Genomic DNA, 19642 nt, shown 5'->3' on the forward strand with positions numbered 1-19642 from the left:
GAAACTGTAGAAACCAGGTGCATACAACCATTTAGCCAAAATCTGCCTGTTCAGTTACCTCAGTGCAAAATACATCAGTCAGTGAGTAAATCCAGAGGAAATACAGAGGTATTTGGATATTTATTGTTTGTCTTTACCTGTTTTGTTTCTCAGGTGAGACATTTTTCGATATCGACAGCGGCCGCAACACTCCCCTGCACGCGCCACCCTCTGAGCACTACACCATCGTGTTCAACGTGTTCGTCATGATGCAGCTCTTCAATGAAATCAACGCCAGGAAGATCCACGGAGAGAGGAACGTGTTCGAGGGGATCTACAGGAACCCCATCTTCTGCAGTGTTGTACTGGGCACCTTCGCCCTGCAGGTAACTCCATCACCATCATCATCATACATGCAGACAGAATAAAGTGAAAATGTGAAAAATAAGAAGTCAATAAATTAATATTCATGGTGAGAGGCCATTCTGCATACTATGCATGAGCTCTAAAATGGCTTTTCTCATTTTGATTGTAGTTTTTTATTCCAATAGTTGCTTGCAGTGAGATTTAAAATACCGGAACCTTTGCTTCCTGCAAAGTATTTCATCGACAGCAGAGCCAAAGTAAAGATCGCCCCCATCAGAAGAATATTTAAATATTAATCTTGAGGAAGAAAGAGGAGAAGCACTGCATCACACAGCAAAAGGCCATTCATTCCCTGAGATGATTGTGAAGGATGTGACATGTTAACTAAACTGATCACACGATGAGATGTGTCACCTTTACAACTTGTTCCTCCTCAGATCATCATCGTTCAGTTTGGAGGGAAACCTTTCTCCTGCCAGGCTCTGACCATCGACCAGTGGCTGTGGTGTGTGTTCATCGGCGTTGGCGAGCTGCTGTGGGGACAGGTGAGACCAGAACCACAACCACGGGCGTCAGGGCCGAACATGCAGTATGCGTTAGGAATCTGAGAATAAATGTGTGCCGAGTAGAGATGAAGAGGTGGATACATGAGGTCTGTGGCAGTCACACTGCTGCAGTGTTGCCATCACGACCATCGCCATGGTAATGAGCTCAGCACATGAAAGCAGTGCGACTCCTGTTTACGAGCATCGGGGAAAAACAAGCCCAACGTGTCAGTCCCTCTGTGGATACACACACAACGCGCCATCACATGCATGAGCCAATTAACATGTACACACACACAATTTAGACAAAAAGTTCAGTTGAGTGAAGTCTGGTGGGTTCAGTTGGAGGGCAGAGACTGAGAACACAGACAAAAAGACAGAAACAGACTGATCTGAGCTCTGTGTTATTTTTGGAAAGACTTGTTGTTTCTAATAAGTGAGTGAGGAGGCAAATATGACAGAAATATGAAAAGCTGATGTGCGGCAGGAGGCTAGGTCTGTCTACCTCTGATCTTTTTAATTGAACAGTACATGCAGCACGACCAAGACCAAACACAGACAACACTAATGCACGAAATGAAAGACACACACGACACACAATAAATAAATAAACAATAAATATATTTGCTTTTGAGATTATTCCAATACATAAACCTTACTTCTTGACAGGAGTTCTGGGTTCTACATATAAGATTCATATTTTTACCTGAATTTTACCTTTTCACAGTACAGTGAGCCAGATGTCTGTTTGAATAATATGTTCATATATAATTAAAACGAATATGCTGCTCAGGTTACACACAAAAATATTCATCAGAACGTTTTTTCAGTAGTTCTCTTGTTTTGTGTTTGATGTTTGTGGTCTGTTACAGGTACAGGTACAAGGAACCTTTGATTGTAAATTTTGCAATTAAAAAATCCCAATAACTGAGTTGTTAAGATTTAAGTAGTAAAAATCAGCTGAGCCGTTATCTGTTTTTAGTAGAAGTTGCAAGTGTCCCCTGTATTTCCGGAAAACCCTTCTCTGCTGTTAACGGGCTGTCACAGCAGCAGGTTCCGCAGGCTCGGTGCGACTGATCAAAACATGTAATCTGATCTGTAGGTGTAAACTCAGCACCAAGGCCTTTTCACAAAACTGATTTCTGTCTGTCAAATCCAGCTGATCTCAGCCATCCCCACCCATCGCCTTAAGTTCCTGAAGGAGGCAGGTCACGGCATCACAAAGGAGGAGATCCACGAGGAGGAGCTGACCGAGGGTGCTGACGAGATCGACCACGCCGAGATGGAGCTGAGGAGAGGCCAGATCCTCTGGTTCAGAGGTCTGAACCGCATCCAGACACAGGTACGACCACTTTACCATTACACCCCCGCACACTACCCAATTTAAATTTATCACTAGTTACCCTTTGTTTTAAGGTTTTTCTGATATTAAGTTTTTGTTGTTAAAGAATGTAATAACAAAACTCAAACATCTGTTTGTTCAGAGCTGCAGAAACATCAGTTGCCAAAGAAACACAGGACTCTGGAACAAAACTGATTATTTGTTATTTAATTTGTAGGATTTTTCAATCTTTTTAGCTTTTAAAAGCTACTCAGGTAAATTACTGATTGTTGTTGTCGGCAAAACAAACTTTAAACAAAGAACCCCCCGAATCTTCTGCTGAATCAAATGAAGGTAAAGAACTGAGAGCAGAGTCAAAATGTCCAACGCACGATGTTGTTTCATTCTGAAAGTTTAAAAAAAAAAGCTGCACTTCATTTTAGTCAAGCAGTAAGAAGCCAGTGAAGCTAATTAGTGCCAACACTTTCTGCTAATTGGTTTGTGATTTGATTAAATCTGTTATGTTCATGTAGGAAACTGATTTTATGTTATTTTGTTATTAAAAATAACAGAATGGTTTCACTTACAGTTCCAATAAAATATCCTGCTTGGGTTGTAATCTTCACCCATAATATCAGGATCACTCCAGTAATGATCTGAGTGTCTTATGTCGGAAACTGGACTGAGCATGGACCATGACAGTCTCTGGTTTTATGTCTTGTAATGTGTCAGTGTTCCCAGTAACAATGGCTTATCTCTGTACAGCTCGTCTTGGGAAAAACAGTAGTTTAAAATGTGAAACGAGATGTGAGATGTTCAACCTACTTATTCATTCAGTAAAAAGTGATGAGTATGGTATTTATCTCCAATAACGAACTGCAACTTGCTCGAAAGGTGAAATGAGCAGGGGATATCTCTAGACATGATTGATCGCACTGTGGTTGTCCTGTCTGGTAAAAGCCAAATCTGGAAAAGACAAATGTTTTGGGCCAAAGTGAGCGTGACATTGTTTTCGTCACGTTGTACCATCATTGCTCACACTGTCCCAGGTCAGACTGAATGGAGCTGAAAAAGACTGTCAGCATATTTAAAATTCAGTTCAGAGGATCAGAGTTGCAGACAAAAGTTTATTGTGGCAGCTGCAGACAAGTGGAGTGGTTCTTTAAGTCTCTGTCTGAAGCTTCATGTTGTCCCCTGTGACACAAACTGTTCTCCACATTCAGCACTTTGACACATGTGTTTGTGTTAGAAATTAAGACAGTGTTTTTAGGTAAGACTGGAGATTTAACACACACTGTAGCTGTTGTCCATTTAATTTCACACTTCGCTGCAGAGCTCCAGTACAGAACCACTTTATTAGAATACAGAAATTAAAGATGCCATTCAGCTTGGGACGAAAGGCTTATTGGATATTTCCTCTAGTCATCTGTCACTCGCTGCATTTCCATCCACCTGTTTCTATTTTCAATTTGCATGTAGAAAAATGAGAGTGCAAATACATGGAATAACAGCTGAAATATTGCAAAGGTTTTTATCTAATATAAGCAAAATGCAGCAAAGTGCAACAGCAGCAGATTTAGTTAATAAATCCTGATGTACACAAAGCGTTTGACTTCAACATCCACTGAAACTTACTCTGATCTGTGTGGAGCAGGAAACAGGAAAATACAAATGTTTTCATCATGTTGTCAGTATGGTTTTCTTTTGTTTGAGGTTTGACTGATGCTCTGTTGATTTGGTTCAACCTAGACAAACAAACTGATAGTATTATATATTCTAATAAACATATATGCTCAAATTATTAAATTAGGAAGGAGACCTGAGTAGTGATGGAGGTAAACAGCAGCACCTTCACAGCACTGTCTTCTCCAGTGACTCATCTCACAGTCTGGGACGTTACTCATCCTACAGAATAGATCAGCGCTCACTGAGCATTAGCATGTCCTCAGGCTATCCCATTCAGTCCCTATGGACTTCATTAGCCTCGATGCTAACACCCACCTACAGTAGCAGCAGGCAGTGATCTGCTCCCACACACTCACACACACACACAAACACACTGAGAGTCACAGAGGTCAGGTGTTTTCCTTTCAGCAGTGGACTAACTTATACTTATTGTTGCTGGAGGGTAAACACATCTGAATTAACAGTAACTACTGCAATATCTTCTCCAGCTTAGTCCTCTTGAGTTTTTCAGTTCGACCTCTGCTTCTTCGCACGGACTCTGAAAAGTCTCAGACTCAATCTGACTGGAATTTCAGACTTTTCAGGCATTTTAATGTGGTTTTAAAATGCTTCCTCCAGAAAAAAGTAACAGTGTATTTTCCCAGACCCTACACAACTAAAACATGCTTCTGCATCATATTTACTATTTATAGTGTGTCCGTGCACAGCCAATTAAGAATTAGGAAAGAATTAATTCTCATAATTTCGTTTTTAAACATTTAAAGTACCTCTCTCCCTCATGTTTGAAAGCAGCTGTGATCTTTTTTCCACAATAACATTGTATAAACTGGGACTTTCTCAGACTGATGAACCTCCATAGAATTATCTCCATAATGTGCAATTCCTCTCAGCTTTACTGAGTTTTATCAAGTTTTTAATAGTTTCAGCCTTTTGTTGTATATGGCCTCCAGTTTTACTGTTGTTCACTCTCACTGATCAATTAGCATAATTTTCAACCCCAGGAAACAAGTTCTAAAACCCCATTGTGCAGGCAGACACTGGTGATCTCAATGGAACATTTAGCAGCTAAAGAGTCACATATTTCCTTCAGGAGTTGGTAGAGACCAAAAACAGAGCTAAAAGTAACAAAGTGAATGTTGGACACAAACACGACTCAAAATGAGTCGGAAAGAGTTTGGTGGCTTCAGATCATGTGATTTGACTGAAGGCTCCAGAACAGCTGCTAAATGGACAGGCAGGAGCATGTTTTATTTCAGTCGAGGTGGAGAGTCCTGATTCTGGTGTGTACAATGTTTGGTAATAACCTTCACCTGACCTTCATGAAGCTGCAGGAAGGAAGGAAGCAGCGCGACGAGAAACGGTCTCTTCTGCGTCTCCGCCATCCGACACGCTGCAGAGCAAAGAAGAAGCTCTCTCTTTTCATTGTTCATGTGTATCTGTAGTATCAGTTTGCTGTCCTCCTGGGATGGGAGGATGAGGGGATGGAGGGGGAGGCGACGAAAGGCTGCAAGCTAATTAGGTTCTTATCTCTCCACGCTCCTCTTCCTGTCCTCCTCCTCTCTAATCCTGGTGGGCAGTGTTGTGCTGTTCAACGCCTCAACAGTCAAACACAGTGGGGGAATAATTGGTACAAGCAGCACCTCACTGTTGAAACTTTATCAGTCATTCCAAGTGACACATTTTCTCCTCTTTCTCCTGTCTCCACTTCTCTCTCCAAGTGCTGATCCTGATTCAAAAGCCCTTTATTCATTGTTCTTTCTTCCTTCGTCCCTTTGGCCTATGAATGCTTTTTTCTGGATTTTGTCTTTTACTAACTCATTTCTCTCAAGCGGCCATCCTTTTCTTCTCATCCCAAAACCACTCTTCCATTCGGGCCTTTCCCTTGTCCTCTCTGTTCATGTCTCTTAGCCCGATGATTGTTTTTCTTTCTCTTTCAGAACAGATCACCACGGTTTAGGTCATTCCACTGGAAAATGAGTTATGTCTTTAAAAACACATACAATTTTTTTTTTAGTAAATAGGTTACGGGAATCTCTCACTCCATCTTATTTCATGGGTCTTCTTTCTACTTGGAACAAAACCTAATGAATTTATCTGGCGTGTAGAAACCTGGAGGGTGAAGACTGAGGCTGGGTGTCCTAATGCAGCTTTTCATACAATGTTGTTTTTAACAAAATAAGCCGAAATATTCAAATGACTTTGTTTCACAACACAACTTTATAAAATCATTCCATAAAATAATGGTCTAAAATTAAATCAATTATTGTTTTAATCTGGACTTTATCTCCACCTGATATTATCCTACGATCAGTGTCTAGATGTCTTGTCTGAACCAGGAGAAACTGATGTGAACACAAGTGACAGCCAAGCTAGTGCTATTGCTAGCTAGCCTCTCCACTGGGTCTGCTTACCTGTATAAGTAACATTAGCATTGTTAGCAAGTTTGTTTGATGCCATTATCCAGTCTGATACAAATCACATGTTAATACCAGGTGGAGCTGAGTTTGTTTTATCATAAGAAAGTAAACAGGCTGAGAATCTGTGCTAGCTCTTGATGTCTGACAGTTTTTATTCTCAATTCAAAAACTTTTTGTGACAAAAACATACTGGAGTTTGATACCCGGCCTCAGTGAAGACAGATTTGGGTTAGTTTGAGGCTTTTTGTCAGATAACTTGTTAAAAGTTTGGTTGATGGTTTGTTTTGGGAAAAACAAAGCTGAGTGCCACGATGCTGGCACTGATTGTTTTCTGTGTAAGCCCAAACACCCAGCAGCATCTTGATGAATTGTTCAGTTGTCAGCCATTGTTGGCTGATGCACATCAACTCATCAGGATGCAGCCCTGCCCTGTTTCCCACTATGAATGTCTCTTAACAAAAAGCAGCAGTTTGATCACATTCACTCTCTGGATGTACACGTCACAGTTACTGAAGCCGGTCTGCTTCTTCTGTCAGAAACATGACTGACCTCCAAAGCCCCAACATGTCAAACTTCACCATCCAGCTTCTTTGAAACGTTCTCTAACCTTTCCTTTTCTTCATGTTTGCTCTCGTCTGTCCTGTCCTCCCTCAGTCTCTCTCTCCTGCTGTCTAACGGTGTGTTGTGGCTGTCCTTCCTTCAGATGGATGTGGTCTATACCTTCCAGACGGGCCAGGCGGCGGTGCCTGGTGCCCTGCGCCGCCAGCCGTCTGTCGTCAGCCAGCACAATGACGCCACTGCCGCCAAAACTCTCTCTAGCCCCACCCATGTAGGGCTTAGCTCCTCCTCCTCTCTCACCAACTCGGCCGGGGCTCCGCCCCCTGCTGTTGCTGCTTCTTCCTCCACTGCAGGCAGTGAGTCGGTGACCGGAGGCCAGCTAACACCACGCTTCACCTGGCTGGACTCTGTCTCTTTTTCTCTGTTTGAGCTGCATGAACCACACACGGCTGCATGACTCAACACTGTTTGACCACACCTGCATCAGGTGTCTGCACGTCCTGAGCTCACATGGCATATTTCAATGATTATCATAACTTATTATAAATGCCTGATAAAAACCCAGTAGGCGTTTATATAAAGATGGAACGGATGGGACTGATGCATCCAGGTGGTTCAGAGTAAATACCATGACAGGATGTGTAGTTATTATATACAGTAACACCTAATGTAATACCTACCTCTTTAAACAGATAAACCAAAGGAGGTGAAGGTAGTAGATTTGTAGGATGATCCCATTTTACAGACACATACATTTTCAACAGAGCAACACATGGGATGTGTTGACAATAAAAACAGATGATATTTTTGGCCGTTTCTTAACTACAAACAATTGAAAAATGCACTTGCAGACAAGCTGATGTGTTTCTGTCTCTAATGCTGTTTCCTACTTCACCTTCCTTTGCTTTCATTTTTTCAGTATCTTAATCTCTTTCACCTCTTTTTTAAATACTTTTCATCACTTCCCACTCAGCCTGCTGCTTTTCCCCCTGCATGTGCTGGATATTTAAACTCTTAACAGACACCTATTAACCCTGATGCGACTTGCTGCCTGACAACTCTATGACAGATCACAACTGTTGGCACATGTGGCCAGCAAGAACAGAAAGAAGCTGTGAAACCTTCTGCTTCATTAAAGTGGGGGGAAAAAAATTCCCTGTCCTATTTTCTTGCTGCTTTTTTTTCCTTTGTGGCGACAGCCTGGGCACCAAGATAATTTTATGGGTTAATCCTGAGCAGGGTTAAATCTGTCAGGCTCAGCAAGTCTCTCATGGTTTAACAGCCAAGAGCTTTTAAACTTGTGAGCTGTTTGTGTGCGTGTGTGTGTGTGTGTGTGTGTGTGTGATGGTTGCATGCATGCTCTAAGCTGCATTGCTCAGCCTGCAGCTCTCCTGTGATTCAGTAATAGAGAGCTTTGAACTGCATAGTTATTAATTATAATGAAGAGGTTCTGCTGGTGCGTATAAATCAGTGTGATCAGCTGCAGCCTCAGCGGATTCATCACAGAGGAAGTGACTTTAGGCACAGACAAGGGAGCAGCTCGAGGACAAAACGATTTTGGTTCTGAATATCATTATAAATACTTAATAGTGTGCATGTGTGTTGTTTTTCTTGTGTGTGTGTGTGTGTTGTGTTTACTGGCATGTGGTGTTAAATGAAAATTTTTAGTACTACTTCTGACACCATCCAGGTTGAATTGCCATTTACCCAGATGAGGCCCGACACCTTCAAGGGCCCTAAAGGACAGTTTCCCTGCCTGTGAATTGGTTTTTGGTATTTATACACTTGTGTTTGTACGTTGTTTATACTCCCCAAAGTTCCAGGTTCACAGCATGTCAATTGGTTTTATAATGGTACATATTTCTTTATCCTGTGAATCCTGTGTCCCTGTAGAAGTAGAAACATGTTTCACTGCATTTAATTAACAAAACAAGCCAAAGTTGTCAAATGCTAAACATTTACACACATGTAGCCAGAAGAAGAACTTTGTCTAAATAAAGCAGAACAGTTCTCAGATGCCTGTTAGACTGTTCCCCCTTGTGGGGACCTGGTTGCAGAGTCAAGTTATAAGGACTGAAAATAGAAACAATGGAAAACAAATCGTCAGCACCCTGTCCACAACCTGGGTGTGTTTTTCCTGGTTTGGGCCTCATAGTTCCAGTGAAGGAAAATCATATTTTGACAACAATGTGTTTACAGTAGTTTGAGGAAGGCCCTTTCCTGTTCCAACATGACAATGCCTCCGTGCACTAAGCCAGGTCCCTAATGAAGTGGTGTTCCCTGGTTGGTGTGAGTGAACCTGACTGGCCTGCATAGAGCCCTGATCTCAACTCCATCCAACACAGGATGTACAGGAACACTGCCTGTGAGCTGGACCTCATCACCCAGCAGCAGTGTTTGCTCTGTGGCTGAATGGGAGCAAATCCCTGCAGCTAAGTTCAGGATCAGGTAGAAAGTCAGATCAGTATTTGTTGTGACCTATTGTTTTTCTGGGTACTTGTTAGTAGATTCTTTCAGCATCTTGGAGCACTTGCCACAGTTCCTGTGATTCATGCTGTCTCAGGTGTCCTCTGTCACTTCATGTGATCCCAGGGTGACTCCATTATGTTGAGATTAGGGGTCTGTGGGGGCCAGACTATCTGCTGCAGGACTCCTGGTTCTTCTTGTTTTTGTGACTTTAGTTGTGTGTTTGGGCTCGTCATCATCATGCTACAAGAAGAATCTGGAACAGTGCCATGAAGATCAGTACTTGATGGCACTGTCCAAAGTTCCTAAACATTTTCCCAGTCAATATCAGTCTATTTGTCTTCTACTACAGATAAAAACTGTGTGCGTGTTTTGTAGCTTTTGTATTTTGATGCACCTTCTCATTCAATGGCCTGTTGGTGTTTTTTTGTTGCAGTTTGTTTTAATGCACTTGGCTTCCTCGACATATCATGTCATATTGACCCTTTTTTTTTACTTTTAGTGTTGATGTTTTGTGGATGTTTTTTTTTTTAGTTTTCCCATCTTGTTCCCTCCCAGCTGACCCCTGTTTCACTTGTTTTCATTGTGTTTTGTGGTTTTGCATCTCCCTGCCCAGGTTCTGACACTTTGACCATCAGCTCCTGAGTCATTAGACTTTGATTAAAATGGGGTCTGTGTCTGTTGTTCTGTTTGTTTATTCTGTTTGTCCTCTGACACTTCCTTTTTCTTTTCTTTCAGATTAAGGTGGTGAACGCTTTCCGTAGCTCCCTGTATGCGGGTCTGGAGAGCCCAGAGTCCCGTAGCTCCATCCACAGCTTCATGGCCCATCCTGAGTTTGTTCCCTTGTCAGAGGAGGAGGCTCGCATCCCCCCCATCATGGAGACTGGAGATGAGATTGAACCCCTCCCCAGTGCCTCGTCTGGGGCAATGGGAGGAGGAGAGCCACCCAGCGCGTTCCACAACAGCTGCGAGTCATCCATTTGAGTTCCTCCTCCTCCTCCTCCCTCCTCCTTCTCCTCCTCCTCCTCCTCCTCCCTTTCCATCAGCATCATGTGTCATCCCACCAAATGAACTGTCGCACTGAGGAGGGAAATCATCCCCTCATTCTGCACGTGCACATGCTTCACATTGGCTTCACCCCCTCAGTCACTCCTGCCATGTTATGTTTTTCATGTTAACTGTGGCGTTGCTTTGCCTGTAAGTTTGCCCCCCCCCCCCCCCCCCCCCCCCTTCCCACCATCACCACCACCACCAGACACATGAATCAGTAACGGCTGGAGCCCAGAGTCTCCACTGTGAAACGCCTGTCCTTGTCCAATCATGTGTATTTTTTACTTGATGATCCTTTTGAAAAGCTTTTAAACGATGTTGGATTCGATCTTTGCAGGACTCACAGCAGCATGTCGTGTACTCGCTTCATTCCTGCGTAACGCTCTCAAAGTGGCACCGAACTTTTAAAAGAGTGCAGTGATTCTCATGTACATATGCTTTCGCTCTTCTCCACAGCTAACAGCCGGGTTTGGTGATCAGCCAATTTTTAGGCAAATGCAAAAATGTAATTTTTTTTATTATTTTTATTTCTGTTTTTTTTTTGTAGATGTTGCATTTGTTTATTTTAAAACCTCTAACGAATGTTAATTGATGGTTGATTCAGACTCCTGAGAATGTCTTGTGAGTGTGACACTACAGTCTTCAAGGTTCAGCTGTTAAAAATTTGTTCTTCACTTTATCGTGTCTGTATGTGTTGTTTTTGTTTTTTTAAGCTGCTGTGTTGCATGTCGAAGGACAGAATGTTTACTACCCAAAAATATCAAACATGGCGGCGTCCAGGGAGGGCTCACTTTCTGCTCAGTGGGGGTCTGACCTCATCTCATCCAGTCAGGGTTCTGGTTCTCTCTGCCCCTCCCCTGTACTTCCTGAAGCAAAACAGGAGCGTGGCTCGTGTTTCCCTCCGCTAGTAGGATGCATGTTATGTTTCATTCGTGTTGAGTTGCATGATAACTTAGGAATGAATATTTGGGATTCACTTAGACAACCATCTGTGTCAGTGTGCAGGCAGCGTCTGTTCAGAGCTTCATGATCTTCCTGTCTATGTAACTGTACGACCTGTTGCCTCAACAGGGCAAACATCAGTACTCAGCCAGCATAGAGGGAACTGTGGCCAGGCCGTTAAATCCGCGTTACATTTGACAGCAGGGCAATGGGTGTCTGCATGTGTAGACCAGCGGCCAGTGGTCGCAGTAGAGGAAAGCCTGGTACAATGAGGCCCTGACATACACCAACCAAGAAGAACGAATGCAGCCCTACCTGAACCCAGAGGAAGCTGACTGGTTGTTCTTTTTGTGTAATCATGGGCTTAACCCACCACTGCTTTCTGTTCATTTAGACACAAACTGAAACTAACAAACCAGTTTTCTTGCTTCTTTATCTCATTCATCTTTCTCTGCACCATGACCATGACACTGTGAGGCGATCCTGCTAACCACTGCCTCACGATGAAAGTCGCTGGCGCCCACACATCAGTGCATAAAGTATCATTCAAAGTTTGCTCTCCTTTTTGAAATGATTTAAAAGAGGAGCAAATACTTAACTCACATCTTTAAAGTGTGTAATTCCAAAGTGAACGCCACTTGTCCCTTAACAACTTTAGTTGTTTTTTAAAGTTGCAGTTGCAGCTGCAGCCTTCAGAATAAAGTCAACTATTTTTACCTTAAGCTGAAACATTCAAATCTGTGGACAAGTTTGCCCTGGCCAGAGCAAGTTCACATCTGTTTGCCTTTGAGTCTATCTGTCGTCATGTCACCTCTAAAATGTGTTTTATGTGGAGTCTGACTGTGCAATGAGTGTAGAGGGAGTTTAGTTCAGCAAACAGTAAGTGAATGGATCTCTGAACAGGGGCTGGATCATCCATCTGTGTTTGAGACAAATCTTAGTACCGACGCTGAGGTTTCCCTTGTTTGTCACATTTTCTGAACAGAAACTCAATCAGGTGTCAATGACACGTCACAGCCAGAAGTTGAGGACGAGTTTGATCATCATCATTCGTCTCTGCTCTACTGTGTTTGATTAGCAGACATCAGTGTGGCGGCCACACTGAGGTTTATGGGAGGCTTGAGTCTGTGGAGTTGTGTGTCTATTGTTTGTCCCTGCTGCCACTCAGTACTTCCTGCTTGTCGTTGTCCACAGATTATTATCTGAAAAGAAGAAGGAATCATCCTCCAATCAGAAGCAGCGATGTGTCTAATCCCCTCTTAGTCTGACTAGCAGCCATCAACTGATCTTTGAACACGTTATTGAAGTAATGTGCTACTACTGCCATATTTCCAAATTTTTGTCATGACTAGGTTCTTCCTCTCCCCTCTGATGAGCTTTTTCTATGTAACTCAGAGCCATATTTTATAGGTTGTCTGTATTGTTTTTTATCTCATTGTTATTGAGGTTTCCTTTGGACTTTCTCATCCCTGACACCTTGACCCTCCTCCCACCCTACCTCCCCTGGCCCTTTACTCCAAACACGACCAAAAAGCAAGGAGAAAACCTTCAGTCGTCACTGCCGAACCAAGTTTAAAGGACCTCTACAATGTTTACATGAAAAGCGAGTGGGTGGCAGTTTGCCTGCGCTTCTCTCATCCGACCACTTCCCTTTCATTCCCTTGCTTTCCTGAATCTTAGAGTTACTATTTAACTAAATGGGGAATCTTTCTTGCATGGTTTTCATATAAAATTCAATGTTTTGCTCATTTTTTACAATTCTTCTGTATTTTTATATTAAGTACTTTTTAATATTTTGGAGATATATGAATATATATGTATAGGCTGAAGAGTGTGGTGACAGTACAGTACATGAATGAGATGAATCTACCGTGGACTCTTTTTACAGCTCTAAATATTTATGCCACGTGTGTCGTCTTGGTCACCTGATGTTAGGGCTCTGAAACCTGCAGTGACTTGTTTACTTCCTGTTGGCCGTTCAATTGGATTCTCAACAAATCAGTCTCATCAGCCCCCTTTTACATGATTATATTCACTTTATCTAAGATGTTGTGACACACTACACGCTATGTGATTTCGCAGTTATCCAACTCCATTAGAGTGCAGTAAATGCAACGTGAATACAGCTAACTGTATCAAACATTAAATGGGAGTGTATAATTATTTATCCAACCTCTGGGTTTCTTTGTTTCTGTACTTTGAAGCTACTACGACTTATTTCTTTGAATGAGTGGACTGGTGCTGTTTTCCAACTGGCTGGTGTCGGAGCTGATGACTTTAAAGAGGATCAGGGCTGTGTCCCACGTCAGGCTCTGCCTCCTTCACATGGGCGAGTCCTCCCTCGTCCATAACTCTCGAACACTCATCTGAGACAGACCAAAAACTGAGGAAGTAACCCACAGCCAAAGCAGAGCTGGCCCAAGTCATAAAATAAACCAGTTAGTTGCTTTTGTTTTTTTTTTTTTTGTTTCAAACAAACCCATGGAAGACAATCTACCTAAACCTGCCCTTGGTCTGAGTTTACCAAAACCATCATAAAGCTTTGTTCATGCTTGTGTCCTTAAGCCCAGTACCCATGTCAGGACTGACGTCATCACAGTGTTAAATCCATAGGCTTCTCCAAGTCATAGCAGCACATGATCGTGCATCGTCCAATTTTTAAAACTAGACAACCTCTGCATCTGTGATTGTTCATGTTTAAAGGTAAACCGGCTACATGTTTATGCCTGAACAGGCAAGACCCTCTAAGACCGTGAAAGACCACAGTCAGTCAGGCAGAGCATGCAGCCGTATTTGGACTATAACTTTCTGCTGGTAACACTTGCTAACTTCTTGCTTATTCAAAGATTCTTTTGTTTTTTGACCATGAAAACCTCCAACATCATGCAAGTATAAACAAAGCTTAAGGCCAAGATGTGATGGTTAAGTCTGTGGGTCCTGATCCAAAAAGACCCCCAAACAATTAGACCCAGTCTGAGTAGGTCAGAGGATGATTTAAATTGATTTTTTTTTTTAAAAATGACCCAAGACCTGGAATAAAACATCCTGATTAGAATGAATTTGATTTAATTTGAGCCCATCCCGACTGGGTCCAACTGGATTCATGAAGACCTTCATCAACAGAGGGTCTTTAAATTTACATTGGGTGTCTCTTTTAATGGATTTGTTGTAACATCAGTTTTAAACACAGGGTTTAATGACAGTGACCAGCAGCTGTAATAACTTTAGCAGCTGTTGACAGATCATGAAGAATTTTGACACTTGTTCTTCCACCACCGATTGTGTACACTTTTTTTTTCTTTCAGTGATTTAATCGTCACCATTTGGGGTGAATTGTGTACGTTTGCATGCTGGGGGGTGCCAGAGGTGTTGCAGGACGTCTTATCTCAATAAATGCTTGGGCCAGCTCTGGACCGCAGGTTGTGTCGTCCAAATTTAGGAGAGGATGCAACGTTTCTCAGCTTCATTCCTCATTTTTGATTTGGTCATGAGGTTTGGACAGTAGAGGAGGCAGAGCCAATGCTGGGACACAACTGCAGCTGTCAGCACCATTTTACACGACTAACAGCTTCAGAAACGTTTCCCGGGAAGAGAGCAGGACTATACAAGCGCTCATGACATCACTTCCTCTTCCTGCCATGTGTCCTAAGGCTTTAAATGAGACACACCTTCCCAACATTGATGCGTTTCCTCTTTGTGTTGAATCTGACAGAACACCTGTGCTCCTACAGTCAGTATAATGTAAATATTGTCATATAAGTGAGTGAAGTGTACCTGCTGTTTGTGTTGGTGACAGGAAATGGGAGAGGGGGCAATCAGCCAATCATCACCCAGCAAAGCTTTAAGAATGTTCTGCCAAAGCCATTGTCGCCCTTTTTTTCTTCTTCTGCACAAATTTGTTTAGATGGTTTGCAGTCACATAACCCCTCCTCGTCCCGCCCTTCTGGAAAAGATTGTCCCTCTGCTCTTGCCATTGCCTCGGTGTGGCTGTGGTGGACGTCTGTTGGACTGGTTGCCCTCACATCTCATACCAGGTGCACAGTACAGCCCCGCCATCAGAGACACTCCAGACCTGTTTGTGCTTCTGGTTTCACCCACGTCACAAATAGAAACAGTCCGGACGAGACTCAGCAGTTGACTGCTTCTATTATCTTCTGCTTCTAAAGGTTCTCAGTTTGCCTGGAGAAGGAACTCGCTTCTTATCCTGTCACAGTTGCATTTTGACTGCATTGCGCCTTTGTCGGAATAGATTCCTGATGAGGGGTATTAAGAAAATCTTTGGAGAACCTTCACATCCACTTCAAAATTCACAAATAAAAAATGGTTTAAACGAACTGGAATATTACAGTTGGAATAATCATAACCACTTAACATGTATATCTAAATATTTATATAATGTACTTATATATTTATATCTTATATGTATATATATATATGAGATATAAGTACATAGATATATTATTGACAAGGTTTCTCAGTTGAATTCACTGCAAAAAAGACTGAAAAAGACTTTTCTGTAATTACTATGATACGCAGTAATAGGCGTTGGTGTTATTTTTGTATAAACATAATATCATCTATGTGGCATGCATGACATATATACAAAATTTGGTGGTTTAAAGCAATATGTCCAACCTGGTGCGATTGGTTCTGTCGTGTTCTGTGTAGCCTAAAGCCACTCTGTACAAAAAGAGATAAAAAAGAAAAAGAAAAACTGCATTTGGATAAAACTAACCGTTCAGTATATGTTCAGTGTTCTGTGTTCTGCATGTTTTAGTATGGAATGACACATCCCAAATGTTGACTTGTTTTCCAAATGAATCTCAAATACATGCCTCAAACACATGCAACATAAAAAACACACAAACACACACGTTTTTGCACTGTGAGGTGAAACACAATGAGGAAGTTAAAACTGTGACTAGTAGATCATTGAAAGATAAAGATTTTTTGTTGTTTCCACCATCTCATTTATCTAGAAGTGAAACTACTAATAGATCTATCTGCACCATTTCATCCTTCTGTCCACCCCACACCATACACAAACACACATAAAAACTCAGATCTCCAGATTCACCTGAACTAATCACCCACTTGTCTGTGCAGTGAGAGGAGGAGGGAGACACTGACAGTTAGGCCTGAAACATGCAGCATGTGGTTCAGGTAGGCTTGTGCTCTGCAGGTATCATCTCACCAATCACATCCATTGATCCATTATCGTCCTGCTTCCCTCCGCTGGCCTGGTTGGAGGAAGGAGGAGGATAATGAGCCTGGCGCTCACCTGTAAAATGTTTGTCTTTTTGTTAGAGCCCAGCCGATTTATATCCAGAGGGCACTGGTGTCAATTCTTCAGCTGCAAGCAGAAATCAGACCTTTCAGTATTGATTAATATGCCTGACAATTTTTGATAAAATGTATAATTCTGTCTGCAACAAACTGTCATCAAATTCCTTGATTTATCTAATTTATCATTTGTTTAAACACCAAAGATATTTAGTGTAAAATCACTCATGACAAAGAACGGCAGCAAAAGTTTATGTTTACTTGTAGTGGTACTACTAGTAGTAATAGTGGAAATTGTTTATAATAGTAGAAAAGTCTTGGTCATGATTGAGGGGATTGTTTTAAATCCTTTTTGTTTAATCTCAAAAATATCGGCCTCCAAAATCCAGTATCGGTCAGGCTCTAATTCAAATCTATGTCAGTCTGAAGGTTGAGAGCAGTGTTCACTTTTAAACCTTCAATAGTTGGATTGACATTTAAATCTGACCTTTCACTGCTACAGAAATGATTTGTCTCACATGGATTTTAATTTGGTCACGGTGTCAACGTCAAATCGGCACAAAGACCAAGACACCTGCTCATCCAGGGTTCAGTTCCCCTGTGTTTCCTGTTAGATACGCAACTGAACATTTCTTATCAAATTTGAAATTAGTCTGATCTTTCATATTTATTGAGTTGACAAGGTTTTCTGAACATTCACTTACTGAGTCAAGTTTACATACAGTCTGTAAAAGTACCACCATGTTTATGTCTTATCAGAATTTACCATAATTATCGTTTTTAACTTGGAAATGTCCAGCTGGAACTTATAATAGAAGAACTTCTAATATACTGGCTCGAAAGTTTACGGGACTGTGAGAGTGAACCACATTCTCAGCCAAGCCTTAATTTAATTGTGTTTTGATGCTGGGGTTAACTTTTAAACCATCCATCCCATACGATATGATCGGTCTGCTGGTCCATCTGTGTGGATGGATTGTTATCACATTTGATGCAAAGATTCATTGTTCTCAGATGATGAATCTAATGGCCTTTCCTGTACTGCTGCCATGAAGAACATTCATTAGATGGATTATCATTTAATTGGATGCACATGTACACATTCACTTATTAATTGAATTGACGCAGCGTTAGGGGGCCCTTAGCTTTCCATATATCGCCACCATCAGGTCATTATTTTGGATGCACTTTGTGTTTTAAGGCTCAGTATCAGACATTAGCCTGCTAAAAGACTAAATTAAACACACCTGCAGCATTGTCACTGATAGCATGTTGATGTTAGCCTTTAGCTCAAAGCGCTGCTCGTTGCTAACTTAGAGAGGATGTGACCTCTGTGACCTCAGGTGTCTCAGTCCTGTCTGGCAGACTGTGAGCCTCAGCAGTGATTTGCCTGTGAGCCAAAATAAAACTTCCTGTGCTTCCCTGTATATATGTGTGTGTGTGTGTTTGTGTCAGGTGGGCTGCTGGCTCGGTGAAGGTGTGTTCCTCAGTGTGTGCGTCATCTTCTCCTTCTTTCACTCTCACCCTGTGTGTTTCTGTCGAACATCCTCCTCCTGTTTGCTTCGATCTATGCAACAGAATCCTCCAGCTCAGCTCCAGAGGTTCATTGGTTTCTCATGCTTCTCTCCCTCACACTCTCACTCTGTCTGCTCGTCCACGTCTCGATCTGCCTTTTATTTCCCGGTCCTTTCTACAAGCAGAACCACAATACCTGTACATTGGTGTATGTATGTGTGTGTGCGGCACGTGCACGCACGCGTTCTTTTCTTTACTCTTTTGTAAGATATGATCATGTGGAATGCCTTGGTCTTAGTGTCATGTCGTTTGAACTTAAGCTGAACAAAAGATGATAATCAAGCAACGGAGTAAAAGTTGTTACATAACTATATATATATATATATATATATATAATATATAAATATATACAAATCTATATACATAAAATAAAGCCATTGGAATTTGAAATAAATCAGTGTCAATTTGTGATTTTTATTTTTTAATTATTGTCACACAGACTTTTTCTTCTGGATGTGGGATCCAAACTATTTCGTAATGCCAAGGTTATAATGTTGAATTGTGTCTGAACTGGAAAATCAAAGATATTTTATTTAAAAAAATGTTTTAAAATGTTAAAACCCAAATTGAAGCCAAGAAAAACATTTCATCCTCTGATAAAAGCTGAAGGTAAATAATTATTAGTAAAGCCACCTGAGTATAAACACATTACAGCTACAGCAGCACTGCAAACTGCAAACGTCAACATGATCACAGTCGAAGCAACATAACAATCTTATATATGATATCAAATGATACTCACAGGGAGTACTTTTCTGCAGAAGTAGTACCATTACCTGTGATATTTTAGATGCATTGTGTTGTTAATACTTTTGTACTTTTAGCAGAGTTTGAATGCAGGACTTGTACTTGACCTTTACTTCATATTTATGTATTGGTACTTTTACTGAAGTTAAATGTGTATTTTTTTCTGTCAGGACTCCCTCAGCGTCTCAAGGCAACGGTGCTTCCAGCTGCACTGAGGGCTCAGGTTTAACTTTTAGAGTTGGTGAGGAATCATGGCCTTGTTGCAGTAGAAATGACACCTACTGACAGCTCTCAGTCTTCACAGGCTCAGAAGTTTGGACCGGATCAGAAACCTGATGAAACCTCAATCTGTGCGAGTTAATAAAACCAAGAGGCCTGATCTGAGGAGGACTCGAGGTGAGTCAGACCCTGTCACAACAGACTCGAGGATAATTTGGCTTGATCCAAAATGTGGTGGATTTTAACAGCTGTTAGACTTTAGACCACCAGTGTGGACGCTGGGAGCAGATCCTCGATGGCTCTGTAGCTCCAGTTGTGGTGAAACGTCCTTTTCCTCAGCAGCACTCAGTGCAACACTGCCACCATGTGGGCACAGGCTGTATTACACCTGCAGAACCTCCAAATCAAAGCTGTTAGTAAATGGTGGATTAAAGCATTTATTCTGTGTATGACACTAATTATTGACATGATACATTGACACACACTGA

The 19642-nt window shown here is 41.8% G+C and overlaps 1 protein-coding gene across 2 annotated transcripts in view; it reads left to right on the forward strand.

Annotated features, from left to right (window-relative positions):
• LOC113130451 (plasma membrane calcium-transporting ATPase 1-like) overlaps positions 1 to 13502 on the forward strand; it is an 85880-nt gene extending 72378 nt beyond the window's left edge. For both annotated transcript variants that reach the window (XM_026307102.2, XM_026307103.2), the window contains exons 18-21: positions 154 to 365; positions 783 to 890; positions 2050 to 2232; positions 10077 to 13502. In XM_026307102.2, coding sequence (XP_026162887.1) covers positions 154 to 365; positions 783 to 890; positions 2050 to 2232; positions 10077 to 10322 — 749 coding nt within the window. In that variant the 3' untranslated portion in view covers positions 10323 to 13502. The remainder of the gene's footprint in view (positions 1 to 153; positions 366 to 782; positions 891 to 2049; positions 2233 to 10076) is intronic.
• The last annotated feature ends 6140 nt before the right edge of the window (positions 13503 to 19642 follow it).

Source organism: Mastacembelus armatus, chromosome 5 (assembly GCF_900324485.2).
Source record: "Mastacembelus armatus chromosome 5, fMasArm1.2, whole genome shotgun sequence".
NCBI classification, from domain to species: Eukaryota; Metazoa; Chordata; class Actinopteri; order Synbranchiformes; family Mastacembelidae; genus Mastacembelus; species Mastacembelus armatus.